We start from the raw sequence: 18440 nt of genomic DNA on the forward strand, positions 1-18440 counted from the left end.
ACTGGTTCCACAGGATCAGAACTTAATTCTTATTCCATGACAACGACAAAAACAGTACCTTGCATGTTTACAGCCCTTAAAAGGACACAAGGTATTTTGTGCTAATGTAAGTCGTCTCAATTCTTAATAGCTGCCCTAGGGAGCTGGCAGGTTAAAGACTGTAATTCCACTTTACAGAAAAGGCAACAAAGGATCAGGTTATAAGAAGGCAGCCTGTAGGCTGAATTTAGTGACTCACTTCTAAGGAAGGCAATCTGACAGAAGTAATGGGATGTCACTGCCAAGATCAGGTTATAAAAAAGACCGGAAGGATCCAGAGAGGAGGTATCCTTTAATGTAGGCCCCAGGACACACCAGCCCCACTACTATAGCCTCACTGCGTCCCCTAATCCCAACAGAGGACTGGCTGAGAAGAAAGGTGAAGAGAACATCCGACCATCTGAGCGACAAGCTCTAATCATGACACTGGGTCTTTATCAATGCTATGAGCCTGCCATGGGGAACAGCGACAGTGAGGACATAAAACTGCCAGCGTTAAGTATGTCTGTGCTGTGCTTTGTCCACAAGAGCTAAATAATGCCACCTGATGACCTGAGCGCAGACCCTGAGCAGGCAGAACAGCTCATGAGTTTGGTCTAAGTCAGCTGCCATGTAACTAGCTAGATGACTTCAGAAGAGTTACTTACCTGCTTCAAGGATCAGTTTGCTCTTCTGTATGATGGGGATAGCACCTACCTCGTGAGTTGTGGAGAAGCAAATCATATACCCGTGTCTGCCTCGAAGTGAGTGGCTCTACTTCTTTTTCCCTCCCCCTGGACACCCATCAAAAAGCTACACAGGCTTGATGGAGGCTCCTGTTATTACAACACACCCTTTGACAGAATCTTTTATGGAAAGGGACCAGGATTCAAGTACTTCAGCATCTACTGACAGCAGAATTACCAGACAGAAAGCACTGCTTTCTTGCCAGCCCTTACAGTTTTCAGTTCTCTACATGATACTGAATTGAGCCTCAAGCTCAAATGCGACTGGGAGTGGAAATGAACCAAAACGAAAATAAACAGAGCAGACTACTGATCTGATCGTGAGTGACCAAAAATAAATTAAAATTCAATTCAAGAACATTATAGCATCCTTTTTTCTCACCTTCACAAATCATTGGCTCAATTGTAAATACATGGCCAGCCTTCATCACTCCAACTGCTTTATTTTCTGAAATTAAAGAAAAAAAAATTCTCAAAACCCAGCTAAAAACCAGCATCATACTGTTGAACAGCTCCCTTGTCAGAGTACACAACTTACATTCCTATCAGTGATTCTTAAATTCCTCTCTCCTTTCCCAATTCCCCCTTCTTAAAGGGGATCATTCAACAAACAGGTATTTTGCAGATATCCACCTGCTGTGGGGCAGATACTGTCCTAGGCATATTTTATTCTGCTTCTATTTTCTCTAGGAAAACACAGAGATGTCTGCAAAGTGATTTCAGATGTAGTTATCACTTCTATGAAATGAAAAGTACCACCATTTATGTTACACCAGGAGTAGAGTTGAAATCATGCAACCAAGCAAAGTTCTGTTACTCACCCAGATATTTAAAGGAAAACAACAGATGTTCCAGATTACGCCGGAAGCCTCGCACCTTTTGGGCGGGTGTGTGGATGTGGGGTGAGGGGGGAGCAGGCACACAGCCCACAGAAACAATGGCACGATTCTCATGAGGCTTTTATGTTGCCTTCTTTTTCTTATTTTCAAAAAGGAACAAAGCCTCTATGTATGAACCTACTTTTTTTTAATGATGATAAAACTATCCCTTATCTGCAAAGAGAAATTCCATTTTCTCCCCCAAATACTTTTTTAGCTTTTTGTTCACTAATATGAGAGTATTTTTCAGGACCATCATGAAAGACACAACGATGAGGTTCAAGTATTCAAACTGGTCATCCTCCAAAAAAGGCCAAAAGGTAAAAACAGGGATGGACATTTTTAGATAATCTCAGACAAAACTGGAGAATCAGTTTAAAGTTCCAATTAAAACAAAAAACAAAAAAACTGATGTGAGCGTCAGTAAACAAATGACTGCATTTGCTCTGCTTAACCACCAGATGGCAACAGCACTGGCTTTCAGGGTTTCTTGGTAAGGCTGGTCTTGGAGATGGTGGCTTTGGTAATGAATGACACGTGTCCAGAGGCTGAATCCACTAAACGCCATCTAGATGTGATCTAATCTCACCTGCACATTTATATTCCTACACATCCTTCCTTGTGAAAAGCCATCATGCTGCTTTTCACTCTCTTACGTATTGCCAAAATACACGCACTGCAGATTCCAAATCTGTACTTTCTAAATCATCCTAAAATCTGAGAGGCAAAAAACAATGACTTATTATTTCTAAGAACTTTCTTTCCTAATGACCTGCAACTTACTACATATAAAGAATTGGTCATATTCCCCTGGGGATATGTACTGTTTTACTGTCAAAAGGGTAGCAGTGTGATGTCACAGAAAGAAAAAGGATAAAGGAATCTGGAACTGAGCTGTCCCACTGCTGCAGCACTGGAAGCATGTAGCCTCCGAGAGCACTTGTCAAGTGGCTAGTCAGAATGATGTCAACTGTTCAGTGTAAAATATATGCCGATTTCAAAGATGAAATATATATCTCAATCATTTTTACATTGATTAAATGCTGAAATGCTAATTTTGTGAATGCAATGCATTACATAAAATATATCATTCAAGTTAATTCCACCTATTTATTTTTTTTTTTTACTGACCACTAGAAATTTTTAAATTACATAGGCACCTCACAAGATATTACTATTGGACAGTGATGAAATGGAGACTCAAAGTTCCACTCCTTTCTTCTGTCACTGACTCATTATTCTAGAAGTTACCACTCCTACTCAACTTGACTCATGGTTTCAGTTTCTCCATGTACCTCACTCAGCAAACATACATTATCTGATTGACTACACGACTGCAGACAGTATGCTAAGAACTTTTTGTAAAAAGCTGTACCTGCTCTACCATCTACCTCACAGATTATTTAACATACATTCCAAACATAGGGTATTATCATCATTACCTCTCAGCCCTAATGACTTAAATAAAAGGAAATCAATTCTAACAAGGACTTCTCTAACACAGAAGGCGTGGAGGAAGTTACACAACAGTTTCCTAGTTCCACCTTCAGCTGGTTAGGAATATGGAGTTACAAGCCAAAGCAGGGATCATTTACACATTTCAAAAGGTCTCAGCTGCACAAAGACTCAGCAGTTTCCTTTTACACTTCCCTAAAGTGATCACAACATATTTTAATATATATAAACCTGACTGAAACTGGACTTTCCATAAATGTATCAAACATATGAAATCAAGTATACCTGGCCCTTGCTTCTTTTTTCAGAACTGTTTTTTATTTCTAATTAAATGGTTTTATGTATTTTACAGACACGATCATCACTGACCCATGTCCCCTTCTCCCATAAATTCTATCTTCTTCCATCTCTTTATATAATCCGTATCTAAACCTGAGTCTGTCATTTGTCAATTCAGTAAGTAAAGGGAATTTTTTCCTTCCCCCCCCCCCCCCGCACACACTCTTTTTACACAAACATACACATACTCATGTATCCCTGTAATCAGAGTAGCCACTTCCATTCTGTTAATGGAATGCACATCAGATTACAGGGTTTACCAGGAAGGAATTAAGTTGGCTACTTATTTTCTGTTGTTAATTTTTATTTCAAGCAGAATTCACGGCTTATATAAAGAAAACTTCGTGGTCTGCTAATAAATGCTTGCTGATATGTACCAAATGCTGTGCTCCAAACTACTTCTCCAGCTTCCCCCATTGAGAGGTTTCTCACTCCTTTCCCTTTTCTTCACAACTACTGACATCTAGAATCTTACCACCTCACACCTCGACTACGGCAACAAGTGTGCATCAGGCTGGCTAGACTAGCTCACACCTGCAATACACTCTAGACAACACTGCCAAATTTGTCTTCCCCAAATAACAACTTCACCTTGTCATTCTTCTGCACGAAAATGTTTCCGATAATCCCAGCAAATAAAGTCAAATATCCTTGGTCTGGCACTGCCTCCTGCTGTATTATTAATATATAGTACTCAGCCCTAGCTCATCATGTCTCTGTTCGCTCTCAACTTGAAACATCTATTCATGCTTCCTCTCCACCTGGAATTTCTTCCTCATCTCCACCAAGCCAAACTTTCAACCATTCTTTTTTTCTCCCACAGGAACTACACCAAACTGCTTCGGTCCTTACCAGGCGGCACAAAGTATGGGAATCAAGATTGCCTCTAGAAGGACAAAACCCAGGTACCACTCCTAGTCTTGGTATTTATTTACTAGTCTGTGTGAACCTGAGTAAATGAAGTACTTTTCTAAGCACAGAATCTGCATTTATTTATTTTGTTTGTTTGTTTATTTATTTACTTATTTAGTAGAATCTGCTCTTTAAAATAGGGCTAAGAAATTATTCAGAGTTGTGATGATCAAATGAAATAATGTATATCCGTCATTATCATCATCATCCTAAAAGTTAACACTAATTGTTTTCCATGTACTATCTCACTTAATCCTAGTAACAATTCTAGGGTAGGTGCCACTCCCTACTATTGTTCAAGATGAGAAAACTTAAGCACAAGAAATTATGTGAAAGTGCCTACACAGCAATAACTCACATATACATTTATTAAATTCCTTCTTAGGTTGCTTACTGTGGACAGCTTTCATTTCTAGCACTAAATAAACAGACTTATTCTTGCATGCCTTATCTCTCCAAGAGAAAAAGGTTTCTGGAAGACATTAATTGTCCCACACTTCCTTTCTTATTCTATCAGATAGCACTCAACTTAAAAAGGTACTTCATCTATCTCCTTTATTTATAGCAACAAATAGTACAGTTTCTGATATATACTACAAAATCAAACCAAGCCAAACCAATTTCATTTAAGGAATCAAAAAAGTGACAGCAGAGAATGCCTGATGACTCAGTCTGACTTCAGCTCAGGTCATGATCTCATGGTTCATGAGTTCAAGCCCCACATCGAACTCGCTGTGTCAGCACAGAGCCTGCTTCAGATTCTCTGTCTCCCTCTCTGTCTGCTCCTCACCCGCTCATGGGTGCACACTCTCTCCTTCTCAAAAATGAATACACATTAAAAAAAAAAAAAAAAGAATAGTGATAGCTGGATCCATGGCAGAGGCTGTTGACCAAAATTAGGTTACTTCTCTGAGAGTCCTCAGCTAGATTACACTTCCCAATCTCCTTTTCAGTTAGTGTAGCCATGTGACTGAATTCCCACCAATGAAAAGTAAATGTAAGTGATCTATGCCAATTTCAGGCTGATTCATTAAAACCTCCCAAAGATACCCCTCTCCATGCTTTTCCCCCTCCTCCCAGTATCTACAGATTAGAAGAATAACTCCCAAAGTGATCTTGAAAGGTATAGGTTGACGATGACAGAACCTGGGTCACAGAATAATTGCCGTATCACCACCACCCCAATAGTGACCAAACACGTTTTGGAATGTTAGGTGAGCAAGATAACAAATGTGTATTGTGTATGAGCACATATACATTTTGAGGGTCCATTTATAACAGTTAATAGAAAAATAAATACAAAATAGTAGGTCCTGTTAAATGTTTGAATAAATATTTGTTAAATAAATGGTTAGCAAACAGCAAATCTTTGGGTAGTACTTACTGGCATAATGGGGTACATTAGGGGCTGTATGAAAAAGCTTGTGGATTCCATGGCCACAATAGCTTCGAACAACTGAAAACCCATTTGCTTGGGCATGCTTCTGAATAATGTTTCCCAATTCTCTGTATCGAACACCAGGTTTCACTGGAAGGAAAAAAGAGGACTCATGACAAAGTAGTAGTAAGTGACACTTACTGCCAATTACTATCTATGTGCCTGGAACCTTTCCAAATGCTTTATATTTCTACATTACATGCCTATACATAAACATGTCCCTTATAAAACTTACAGATGAGGAAACCAAGGGTAACAGATACTACACTGCCAATAAATAGCAAAGTTGAGATTCAAACTAGTAGCACCTGTACTTCCTCCTTCGGTGCAGAAAGGGACACATGTGCAGTACTAAGGAGTTGAGAGACATACCTTTTGCTTTCTAAATAGACAAAAGAAAGGGGCGCCTAGGTGGCTCAGTCCGCTGGGCGTCCCAACTTCGGCTCACCACTGGTGGGTTCGAGCCCCACATCGAGCTCTGTGCTGACAGCTCAGAGCCTAGAGCCTGCTTTGGATTCTGTATCTCCCTCTCTGACCCTCCCCGGCTCATACTCTGTCTCTCTCTCTCCCAAAAATAAACATTAAAAAAAATTTTTAAATAGACAAAAGAATGGAAAACAGGCATCTCTTTCTCTCCTTCTCCAAGGTCAAGTGTGCTATCCTATTAAAGCGAGCAGAAGAAGTAAAGTAGGAAAGAGCACCAGGACAAAAAGCAATGTCCAGAAAGTAACTTGGACTTATCCTTAGTTTCAGAGTGATCAAGTTCTCAAAGGATTACTTCCCCTGGGCTTCTTTCCCCATAAAAGTGATCCTCAAATTACTCACAGTTGCCTCTGAAGACAGTCCTGAGGATAGGGTATAGAAAGATACTTCTCACTATATACTTCCTGCTCTGCTTAATTTTTATGACTTTTGCCACTATAAACCAAAACAAACAAAGTGGTTCTTGTTGTTGTTATGGCTGTCCCAGCACTGAGACCCCCAAGCTGGGCGCTGCCCAGACTCCCAGAGAACCTAGTCATGGTTCTGGTGCTCCAACTCCCTACAGTCTCCTAACTCTGCCTCCCTGATTTTCAACCTGTGGTTCCAGTACAACTTATCGCCTCCAGCCAATCAAATCTCTGGGCAAATAGCTCCAGGAATTATTTCAATTAATATGTACTTGTTCTTAACTCTATGTTCCAGCTTGACTGTTTTCAGGGGGGGGAAGTTAATAATGTTGAGGAACAAGGCTGACTTGCATAATGATTTGCTTGCATTCCCATCCAAGCCTTCTTATCAGCCCCAGTCACGGGGGAGCAAAGCAAAACTTTAACCCGTTTTGCGCAATATACAACAACAACAAAAAATCCCTGTTCAAAAATAATGAGAATAAAAGAGAGGAGATTTCTCCCTAATTCTCAAACTAGAGGCAATTCTCATCCCAAGGATGCACTTCGTAAGTACCTGGAGACGCTTTTAGTTTTCACCACTAGGAGGGCCGGTGCAAACTGGCATCTAGCGCGTAAAGACCAAGAATGTGGCTAAGCATCCTACAATGCACAGGACAGGCCCTACAATAAAGAATTACCAGACTCAAAACAATTTAATGTGTAGATTGAGAAGCCCAATTCTAAAAGGATAATTTTAACAACAGTCAAGCTCTACTGCTCTACACCATGTTGAGCAGCCAAGCCAGTAGAAAATAAGGGGCAAGAATGATACATACAAAGGTATTAATAGCACTTTCCAGAGTTCTATCCTGGCTATTGTGACAAAGACTTTGGTATCTGCTGGTTTCTTGATAAGTTCTATTCCTGTGTCTTTGTAAAACAACATTTCAGCTCTCTGGTTATTTCCATCAACTCACAGAAGAGCAAAAAGGATATAAACATCAAAGATACTACCTGGCAGAAACCCTAAAAATTGTTTTAAACTACAACTTCCAAAAATGAGAAACTAAACACTAAAGAATATTAGCTTTTACAAAATCAACACAGATACTTGAAAGTATCACATTTTCATTTTTCATTCCTCTAACTTTATTAGTAAAAATGTCATCATTTTCCATGCATGTTAAAATGGACTCAAAAAAATAAAAATAACAGATCTATGTTATCAGAGATAACTATGTGTTTGTCAAAGAATGTGGTCCTGTCCAATACTTTGTTGATGATATATCAGGTTTATTGTGGGGGAAAGGAAGGTGAATACAGATAATATACTGAACAATATAGCTAAAATGTCATGGGATTCAACCTAAAAAGTTGTTTGAACTCCAACTGTCCTTTTAGTAACAGTCTGCTAACATTCGCAACAAGCCATTCTTTCTCCTCCTAAGACATACTATAAACAACAACAACAAAATCTGTATGAGCTATCTGAGTGGACAAAGACAGCCTGAGAAAAATCCTACAGAAATATACCTGTACTCAAACATATTATTCACTATAATAGCAAGACATCTAGAAAACACCAAATTCTAGTAGGGGAATACTTGTAGAAATTTTTATAGTATGGGGGCGCCTGGGTGGCGCAGTCAGTTAAGCGTCCGACTTCAGCCAGGTCACGATCTCGCGGTCCGTGAGTTCGAGCCCCGCGTCGGGCTCTGGGCTGGTGGCTCGGAGCCTGGAGCCTGTTTCCGATTCTGTGTCTCCCTCTCTCTCTGCCCCTACCCCATTCATGCTCTGTCTCTCTCTGTCCCAAAAATAAATAAAAAACGTTGAAAAAAATTTTAAAAAAAATAAATAAATAAATAAATAAATAAATAAAAACGTTGAAAAAAAAAAAATTAAAAAAAAAAAAAAAAAGAAATTTTTATAGTATGAAATATAATATATAGCCATTAAAACAAGGGGGTAGATCTATGCATGCAAGTACATATGTTAATTGGGAAAAATCACAAAGACCCTACTGAGAAAACATACAAATTACAGAATATTACAAATATTATAACTCCAATTAACCTAACTAAACACATACACATAAATATATGTGGTATGTGTATGTCCATCTGTTAATGTACAGGGGAGAAAAAAAACCTAAATGTTAAACGCAGATACCTCTGGGAAAAAAAGATATAAAAAGGAAAGAGGTAAGTGTAAAGGAAGATCATTCATTTTTCTCTCATATCTAGCATTAATTTTTTTTTTTTAATGAGAACATAATATGAAAGAACTAACATGTAGGAAAAAAAACTGCACTTAAGAACTAACATTTCTATACACTTATCATGTTATACATATAATATACATTCCTCCTCATTTATCGGTCAAAGAAAAGAAAGATAAATCACAGAAGAGATAAAGGATGATAAGCAATCATCTGGTCCACCTCATCAAGGGATCCCCAAATCACCCGTATACCCATCACTGCTAAAACCCACGCTAACTCAGGCAGGGTAGAGGCAAAGCTGGTAAGGGCAAGGAAAGAACTGTGGAGGGACGAGCCATCTGAAGCCCATCAACACGTAACAGCTCTAGAGGGTGCCCAGCACTGCCACTGACCTGCGTCAATGGCTTGCATCAGGCACTCATACGTGGTCTGAACCAGTTTCCGTGCTCCCTCGTCCACATCTCCGACAAAAAACGTCTCATTCAAGTCCCCGTGGTAGCCATTGCGATAAAGAGTGATGTCCACTGTAAAACAATGTACAAATATATAGACCATATTTTTGTTTCAAAATAGAAGACATTTCTCCAACATGACAGCATCAAGCAGCTTAATGAGAAAGACAATTTCTGCATTCTCAAACTAGACACTAATGGATATACAGTTATCGCCTGAAAGACATTCCTTGTCTGTCATGCAACTAAACTCACTGTGGCGGAAAAGGATGTGGTCACGCAGCACAAGCCAGATGGTGGTCTTTTATACTTACAGTACTAATTAGATCATTTATGTCAGAAGAAATGTATTGAGGATACATTCACACAAGATCAATAAGCAATTAATAACATTAAATGGAGGACTATGCTACGTTTCGACATTAAACAGAAAATACTGCTTTCACTTACTGTCTAACGCGTTTTTTTCTCTTCCTAGTGAATCACTAAATAAAAAAACTTCTGCTGTTCTACACTTATTTTTTCAAAAACTCATTTGCTTTCACTTATTTGTGAATATTCACCCTTCCCTTTGTCAACATATTGAATACATACAGACTACTAACATACAACTGTAATCCACTAAATGTATGTTAAATGAGTTTTTTTAAACCATGAATTTTGACCAACCTACAGTATCACGATATAGGTGTGTTGGCTAGCACGACACGTACATTCCTGAAAAACCTCACACATTATGTAATAAATGTGTAAAAATAAAATAACAGGTTTGTATGAAAAATAATAATTAAAAATAACAGGGTATGTATGAAAAACAGGGTTGGGCAAAAGCCATGGCCTTTGTAAACAGATACCCTAACTAAAAAATAACAACCGAACAAGAAGTGTTGGCTGTCTCCACTATCACTCCCAGTCAGCATCATAGGCAAAGCATCCCCTGCAGCCTTACCACTTGGGCTCATGCTTCCTCATCTGACAGGTAAGCGTTTGAAGGTTTCTGATTACTAACAAGACCAAGGTCATCAATATTAAAAATACCATCTAGGGATGTCTTCTTCATCGGTATTTCTTTTTATCGCAGCTCCTTACTCTGCACTTGCAGCGTCCCCAGATAGTTTCACACAGTGGCCCCTGTAGCCACTTTCTGAATTTCTTACATCAAGGAAGGCATTTCTGTAGGATTTTACCTTTTTTCTTAAGATCTTCATATATTACTAAAAATTTTTCATTCTCTGTAAGAAAGCCTGCCCTGATCTCTTCAACACCATTAGTGGACTAAAAGAAAAGGTAGGGGGGAGGAGTGAATCCCACCTGAATCAACATTACTTCCACATTTCACTGACATCTTCCACGATTTGTCAATCACAATCATGCTGTGCCAAACATATCATACCAGAAGTACTTAAAATCATAAAAAATGTTTCCACAGATTTAAGATTTCTTTAAAATTTTAAATACAAAAAAGGGATAAGTTAAAGACAGGAAGCAAGTAAAGAAAACACAAGTCACTATCAGACTCCCAAAACCTTGTTGTTGCTTTGCTCGTGGTGACAAAAGTCATGCTTACACATTTCTTACCGTTAACAATATCACCTTCTTGCAAGGGCCGTCTGTCTGGAATCCCGTGGCATATCACTTCATTCACTGAAGTACAACAAGACTTTGGGAAATTATAATAATTCAGGGGAGAGGGATAACAATTTCTTGCAATACATGCCTATAAGAAATTAAAATACAGAGAAAATAGTTTGGAATGTGCAAAAGAAAAAAAATCTATATGCAATTAACCAGATTTTAAAATTTTTTAAATGTGAAAAAAACTGTTGTACAGATGCTCCTAATGAACTTATTTAATATATCATTTTAGAAAAAGTAATAAATATTATCTTAAACAATATACATCAGACTGTAGACAAACCAATATACTGGTAAGTGCAAAAGTAAAGCAATTTCACATATTATAACTATTTCCAAGTACACACAAATGTTACTATATGAAGATTCTAGTTTGGAATTAACTACTCTTTATTAAAAATATATTATTTAAAATAAAAAGATAATATCTAAAGCAAATATTAAATGTACTTTTAATGTAATTATATCTTATAACCAGCTTATATATATCCTTATAACCAAAAATGGAATACCAGCATAATTAAGAGATGACAAAGTACTTCCTGATACATTTTAATCACTACATTCACATGGAACAACAAGGGAACCTCTAAGAAAATGGTCTGGTTTTCCTTAACAAGTCTTATTTTACTTGGATGTTTTTACACAGTGGGAGTTACAACATATATAATTTCTGTTTCCATACTACCACACAGTCTTCAGACCAATAAATACTTGAATATGATTTGTGAAATATACCATAATTTTACTGGCAATTCCACTACTATTAGAAATTTAAATGAAGTTTCCTCAATTACAAAAAATATTACAACCAGTAACTATATGCCTGTCACTTTTCCCTTATTTGATGACATGCTTCTCACAGCCAGTATAGTTTAGAGCACATAGCAAATTGTTTTGACTAAAAATGTCAACTCCATCATTTACAAGTTGTGTAACATTGGACAGTTAACCTCTGCCTCAGTTTCCCTATCTATACAACAGAGAGGACAGTGGTATCTAGCTCATGGAGTTGTTGCAGACATTAAATGAGTTAGTGAAAAAGCACCTGGCCTATAGCAAGCGTGCAATATGCTACTACTGCATACTACATATTTTATAACATAGGGAAGAACTCCCCAAAATCAGAATTTATAAATTTTGAATAAAAAATTCTATAAAAGTTTTTTACTGCTCAAGAAACCTCGTCAAATTCCGTTTCAAAAAGGTCGTCCAATTTACAGTAGCACAACCATGCAAAAAGAGTACCAGCTTGGGGTGCCTGAGTGGCTCAGTTGGTTAATCATCTGACTCTTGGTTTTTGGCTCACGTCATGATCTCCTAGTCCGTGAGTGAGATCGAGTCCTGCATCAGGCTGTCTGCTATCAGCACAGAGCCCACTTTGGATCCTCTGTCCCCCCCTTCCCCTCCCCGCCCCTTCCAATCCGCGCTCTCTCTTCTCAAAAATAAACATTTAAAAAAATTTTTACAGAGTACCAGCTTCATCTCCATAGAGACTGTGGAAATAAATGTCTTTAAAATACTTAACTAATTCAATAGGTCTTCATGATTTGCGTTTGATTACCAGAGCAGGTTTAATTAGTTTACCATATAATTTATTAACTAGTTTTGCTCTTGTCTTATGAACAAGATATTCATATAACGCGTGCACTCATGTATGCCAGGGTTTTAAGGTCTCTCCATGAAGGATAGGCAATCTACCCCTATATCATATTTAGTACAAACATTTACCTCTTTACTGCCTTTACAAATGGTAATAATGACTATTCAATATTTTCTTTTAAAAGATTTTTAATTTTTTTTTGTACATTTATTTTTGATAGAGACAGAGCACAAGTGGGGGAGGGGGAGAGAGGAGGAGACATAGAATCCAAAGCAGGCTCCAGGCTCCAGGCTGTCAGCATAGAGCCCGACACGGGGCTCCAACTCACAAACCGCGAGATCATGACCTGAGCCAAAGTCGGACGCTCAACCGACTGAGCCACCCAGGTACCCCTGTTCAATATTTTCTATATTGAAAGAAAGTAAAATTTTGCTTTCAAATTAGCCATTAGAACTTTCAGAATTTCTAATTTTTTAGAAGCCTAAAGCATCTAATAAGGTGAAAAACATTTTCAAAGCATAAAAGTCAAGTTCTTACTAAGTGTACAGCATGATCTATTTCTTCAGTAGTTACACCAGGTTTAATCATGCCAGCAGCAATGTCCAATACTTCCCTAGCAAGCTGTAAAAGAGAAACATTTAATACATTCAAGAAGAAATGAAATAGAAACAGAAATCTGTACCCTTTGTACTATCTCAGATTTTGTGAGAAATCTGTAAAATGAATTTCACCCTGAATACTATAATCTTGAATTTTCATTTTAAAGCTATTTGTATTTCTAATGTCCATCAATAAATATGTGTGTAAAAATATGTAAATAAAATCAGGCTAACCAGCTTAATAAGTAAGCATGACTGAGTTCCACGTGAAAATGCGTATCCTAAGGAATCTAAACAATAATCAATCGATGGAAGTTAAGTCTTCTCACATTTCTATACTTCCTAGGTACAGCAGTCTCCTGTTATCTGCAGGGGATATGCTCCAAGACCTCCTGGATGCCTGAAACCACAGACAGTTCCGAAACTGACACATACTGTTTTTCCTATACATATAAACCGATGATAAAATTTAATTTATAAATTAAGGAGAGTAAGAAATTGACAACAGTAATAATAAAACAGAACAATTATAACAACATATACTCTCATAAAAGTTCTGTGATTGTGATCTCTCTCTCTCTCTGAAAATATCTTACTGTACTGTACTCACCCTTCTTGTGATGTGAGATAAAATGCCTACATGAAGAGATGAAGTGAAATGAATGGTGTAGGCTCTGTAATGTGGCATTAGGCTACTACTGACCTTCTGACAATATGTCAGAAAGAAGATCACCTGGGTACAGACCGTGGCTGACTACAGGTAACTGAAACCATGGAAAGCAAAACCACAGATAAGGGTGGGCCACTGAGTTTCACAATAGAGGCTTTTATTTAGCTTTATATAAAACCTCAAATTTGCCCTATGTTACGATGACTCGTGAAAATAAAATGACAAAATATGAAAACTCGGTTCAATTAAAAAAAAAATACAAGGATCAAAAAATGGACTGCTAACTTGCCATAGTACTTTTCAAAAAGGCTAAGTAGAAAAGAACCGTTGCATAAAATTATATGCTAACAATAGTTTAATGAAAAGTATGACTAGCCATAGTCTTACAATGGGACATTTGCTACCTTTGTAAATCAGCAAATCACTGACTTCATATCTAGAAACTTTAAGCCCATTTCCATCTATCTTATCTCATGGGGAAAAAATAACTCTTACCCTACATACAAGTCGCATCCCTTCTATGTCTTCAGATGAGAGTAATTTAATTTGAGAAGTACCTTTAAGAGCCTGTTCAGATTCAGACATTCCTGGAAAAGAAAATCAATAAGAAAGCCAAAATGAAGGTAAAAATGTAGTATTTATTAGCATAATGATCTTCCCAATGACATAATAATAGTCAAGTCTCAATGTTTCACACAAGAGTACCCCATAACTTAGGAGGGTCCAAGTCAGATATTTTAAAGAGATATTCTCAACATGAAAAGGAAATTTGCCCCTCACCACCCAAAATAAATAAATAAATAAACTTAAAAAAAAAAAAAAAAGAGCACCTACAAGTCATTATAAAAAACTCCTCCTCTAACTGGCAGGGAGCAACTTGTGCTACATATTACCTATCTTCCCCGGGCATCTCACTATTGGTATCTATAAACCAGAGAAGACCACGGAACCCACTTCAGGGGTGGTCAGGGTAGTAACGGGAGGAAGGAACACATGTAAACAGCTTAGCACAATGCCTGACATACAGTCATGAAAAAATACGTATCAGTTATAGAATCATCATCATCACCACTATTTCTATTACTGCTACAGCCCAGAGTCTTTAGTTAGGCATTCATTCGAGGCCCCCACAATCTATTTTTTATCTAAATAGACACTACATAATTAAAGTAGAGGACACATTAAAATCAAAACAAGTTTTTGGGGCACCCGGGTGGCTCAGTCAATTGAGCGTCTGACTTCAGCTCAGGTCATAATCTCATGGCTCATGGGTTCAAGACCCATGATGGGCTCTGTCCTGACAGTTCAGAGCCTAGAGCCTGCTTCAGATTTTGTGTCTCCCTCTCTCTCTGCCCCTCCCCTGCTCACACTCTGTCTCTCTGTCTCTGTCTCTCTCTCTCAAAAATAAACATTAAAAAGATTTTTAAAAAAATAAAAATAAAAAAACAAAAACTAAATAAAATCAAAACAAATTTTTTAATCTAAAATTTGATGTAACAACACAAAATACATTATGTTGAATGTAGCCTTTAACAGCTATATCAACAGTGTTTTCAGAATTGGGCATATTTCTAAGAGGAGGAAAGAATCTTTAACTCTCATAAATGTTCTAGTGTGTCTTGGAAAAACATGTTTACATTTACTGAAAAGCCAGCAATAGAAAATTTCTACAAAAAAGCACTCGTTTCCTTTGCAGTAATTACCAAGCCCACAAATTGAAAAATGTAGAATCGGCACAGCAGAATTTACCTAACGGGTGATCAGCATAATCTGGTCTTTGAATATAACTTGGCACTGGCCTTGTTGGCATCTAAAAACATCAGAGAGATTAGTTAAAACCAATTCAAATCTGAAAGTAACTTTCATTATTAAAATTTAATAACAAAGAAAATAAAAGTAGGGGAAAAACACTAAAGATATAAGTTCACTCATAGCATATAAATGGAAAACAAGTTTTAAATGACATCTTAAATATCGTATCTATTTCATGAAGACTAAGCTTTACTTTCCTAATGTTAATGCCACTCCCTTTCTTAGGATATTTAAGAAATATCCAGCAAGGATTTGAGACGACACACAGACAACATGGTGCCCAAGCAAAATGACAAACCAAAAACAATAATAAAATGTATTGAAGTAAACATATAGCAGTATGCTCCTGGTCATTATCCCTGAAGGCAGGATTAAAGAGACTTTCTTATGTTTTTGTTATTTGTCCAAATTTTAAAAATTAAAGGTACATTCCTTTTATAAAAAGAAAAACATCAATAAAGAGAATTCAAATATTTGAGAATGGCAGACAGATTTCAACTTAATTCCTATGTTATTAAGATTCTTGAGGTCCACCTGCCAAGAACATAGGAAGGGGTAGGAGTGGCAGAAAAGCCATACGTAAATTAAGGTGGAAATATATTCCACTTTAAAACAAAAAAAAGCAAAAAAAAAAAAAAAAAATTGGAAAATAGAAATATACTACCACTGTGCTGGCCAGAAAATATCTACTCTACCTCATTCTTTTTTTAAGATTAAAGAATTTTTAATCCGTTCACCTAAGATGTTTTCTCCTTTGTCCGGGACTGTCAATTATCCTAAAATCCAAATAATGTATCATAAAAGCTAACGAGCTAGAATGCAAATTTCATCCTGATTATGTAATTCATAATTAGAATGTAAAACACATGTACCATTTCTAGGAAACTGAAAATTCTTAAAATTGGTTTAAAAGAATGCAAAATTTTTATTACCTTATTTACTCACCAGTGGATAATGTGGTCTCAGTTTACCAGTATATCGATAGCCTGCCCACGGATCAGTGTTAATATCACCTTCTAGAGTCCAGGAAGACACTTCTCGCTTGGCCTTTTCATCTTCTGGGAGGTGGATGGATGAGAAAAAGAGAAAGAAATGCTTCAGTGGTCAAGCTACTGAGCACCAGCATACTTTAACCATCACTTGTTTGGAAACCAAGCCACAGAGACCAGGTATAAAAATCTAGCAAACTTCCACCCTAAACTAAATCACCAAAGCTTCTGCTTCCCTGCTATGTTCATAACCCTAGGACTCTTCAAAGATCCAAACGTCTTGGGAGAAAAGGCCCAAGCTAAACATATTCTAAGTTTTTACACGAAATTGAATAGGAATAGCTCCCAGAGCTCCCTTTTCAAAAAAAAATGCTAAATGTATTCTCTCTACAATGTCAATTTATAGGAAGACCATTTATTGAAATGTAAAATCTAAACCTAGGCAAAACTTCCCAACTGAGAGCAGATATTATAAATGGATTCTGTGCTCTTACTAAAACAACAGAGTCTAAAAAATTCCACAGCAAATTTAAAATAAAAAAATTCCCACTTAGCTGATGAACAGCTTTCAGATCAATATTTCAAAATGCTTTGAAAATTTTATAGTCATCATTTGCCTTTTTTCAGTAGGGGGGTAATAGGATGTAGTGAGAAAGTCAAAGATAAGAGGGGGGAAATATCAATAGAAAATTACTGAAAACTCATTAGAAAAATTAAGAATCACACACACACACTCACTCATTCCTACCAGCTTAGTCATTAATACATAATGTTATATTTACTGAAATGCACCTAAGAATTCTTTTCACATGGAACAGACCCTCAATGGTGTCTTATGTCCGCACCCTGACTGCATCTCTTATCCATCAACTAAAATAAAACTAACCTAAGACTTTAAGGGCATCTGGATGGCTCAGTTGGTTAAGCATCCAACTTTGGCTCAAGTCATGATCTCACAGTTCATGAGTTCAAGCCCCACATCAGGCTCCATGCGGAAAACTCAGAGCCTGGAGCCTGCTTCAGATTCTGTGTCTCCCTCTCTCTCTGCCCCTCCCCTGCTTCTGCTCTGTCTCTCTCTCAAAAATAAATAAACATTAAAAAAAATTAAAAGAAAAACTAACCTAAGACTTTACACAGCAGGAATTCAAATCCCTCCTACACCAAGTATCAACCTATACACTTCCCAACTCACACTGATCTTGATTACTGTTATCATTGACTTTAAAAATCAGACTTCAAATAATTTCTGCAGTGTACAAGAAAAATAAAACTGCCCCCCCCACACACACACACGCTATCTAAAATATGAGACTCACACAATGTTAAGCTAGAAAGGAACAGTGAAATGGGTAAGGGGGTCCAAAGGTACAGACTTCCAGCTATAAGGTAAGTAAGTGCTAGGGGTGTAAAGTATAGCATGGTGACTACAGCTAACAACAAAAAGACAATTGAGACTAATTTACTCATCAATTTACAGATGAGGAAACTGAGGTGATGTGGCTCACAGGAGCAGAGACGTGGGAATGCTGGTTCTCAGTCCAGTAGCCTCTGCAGAGAGCCCTTCGTCAACTTGGGATTGCAAGACTATTGAGGCACAACAGACTAGAATGCAAAAATATAGCCAGTCTTGGGGCACCTGGGTGGCTCAGTTGGTTAAGCGTCTGATGTTGGTTCAGGTCATGATCTTGTGGTTCATGGGTTAGAGTCCCACATCAGGCTCTGTGCTGACCCACTTTGGATTCTGTGTCCCCCTCTCTTTCTGCCCCTCCCCCACTTGTGCACTCTCTCGCTCTCTCTCTTT

General features: G+C 37.5%; 1 protein-coding gene across 1 annotated transcript in view; it reads right to left on the bottom strand.

Annotated features, from left to right (window-relative positions):
• METAP1 (methionyl aminopeptidase 1) overlaps nucleotides 1-18440 on the bottom strand; it is a 58330-nt gene that overhangs the window by 5008 nt on the left and 34882 nt on the right. The window contains exons 3-10 of the mRNA XM_040477824.1: nucleotides 16596-16708; nucleotides 15588-15648; nucleotides 14334-14425; nucleotides 13107-13190; nucleotides 10910-11048; nucleotides 9272-9403; nucleotides 5733-5876; nucleotides 1147-1212 (exon numbers count right to left, since the gene is read on the bottom strand). Coding sequence (XP_040333758.1) covers nucleotides 1147-1212; nucleotides 5733-5876; nucleotides 9272-9403; nucleotides 10910-11048; nucleotides 13107-13190; nucleotides 14334-14425; nucleotides 15588-15648; nucleotides 16596-16708 — 831 coding nt within the window. The remainder of the gene's footprint in view (nucleotides 1-1146; nucleotides 1213-5732; nucleotides 5877-9271; nucleotides 9404-10909; nucleotides 11049-13106; nucleotides 13191-14333; nucleotides 14426-15587; nucleotides 15649-16595; nucleotides 16709-18440) is intronic.

The sequence above is a fragment of the Herpailurus yagouaroundi genome, unplaced genomic scaffold (assembly GCF_014898765.1).
Source record: "Herpailurus yagouaroundi ecotype Mexico unplaced genomic scaffold, PumYag 28, whole genome shotgun sequence".
NCBI classification, from domain to species: domain Eukaryota; kingdom Metazoa; phylum Chordata; class Mammalia; order Carnivora; family Felidae; genus Herpailurus; species Herpailurus yagouaroundi.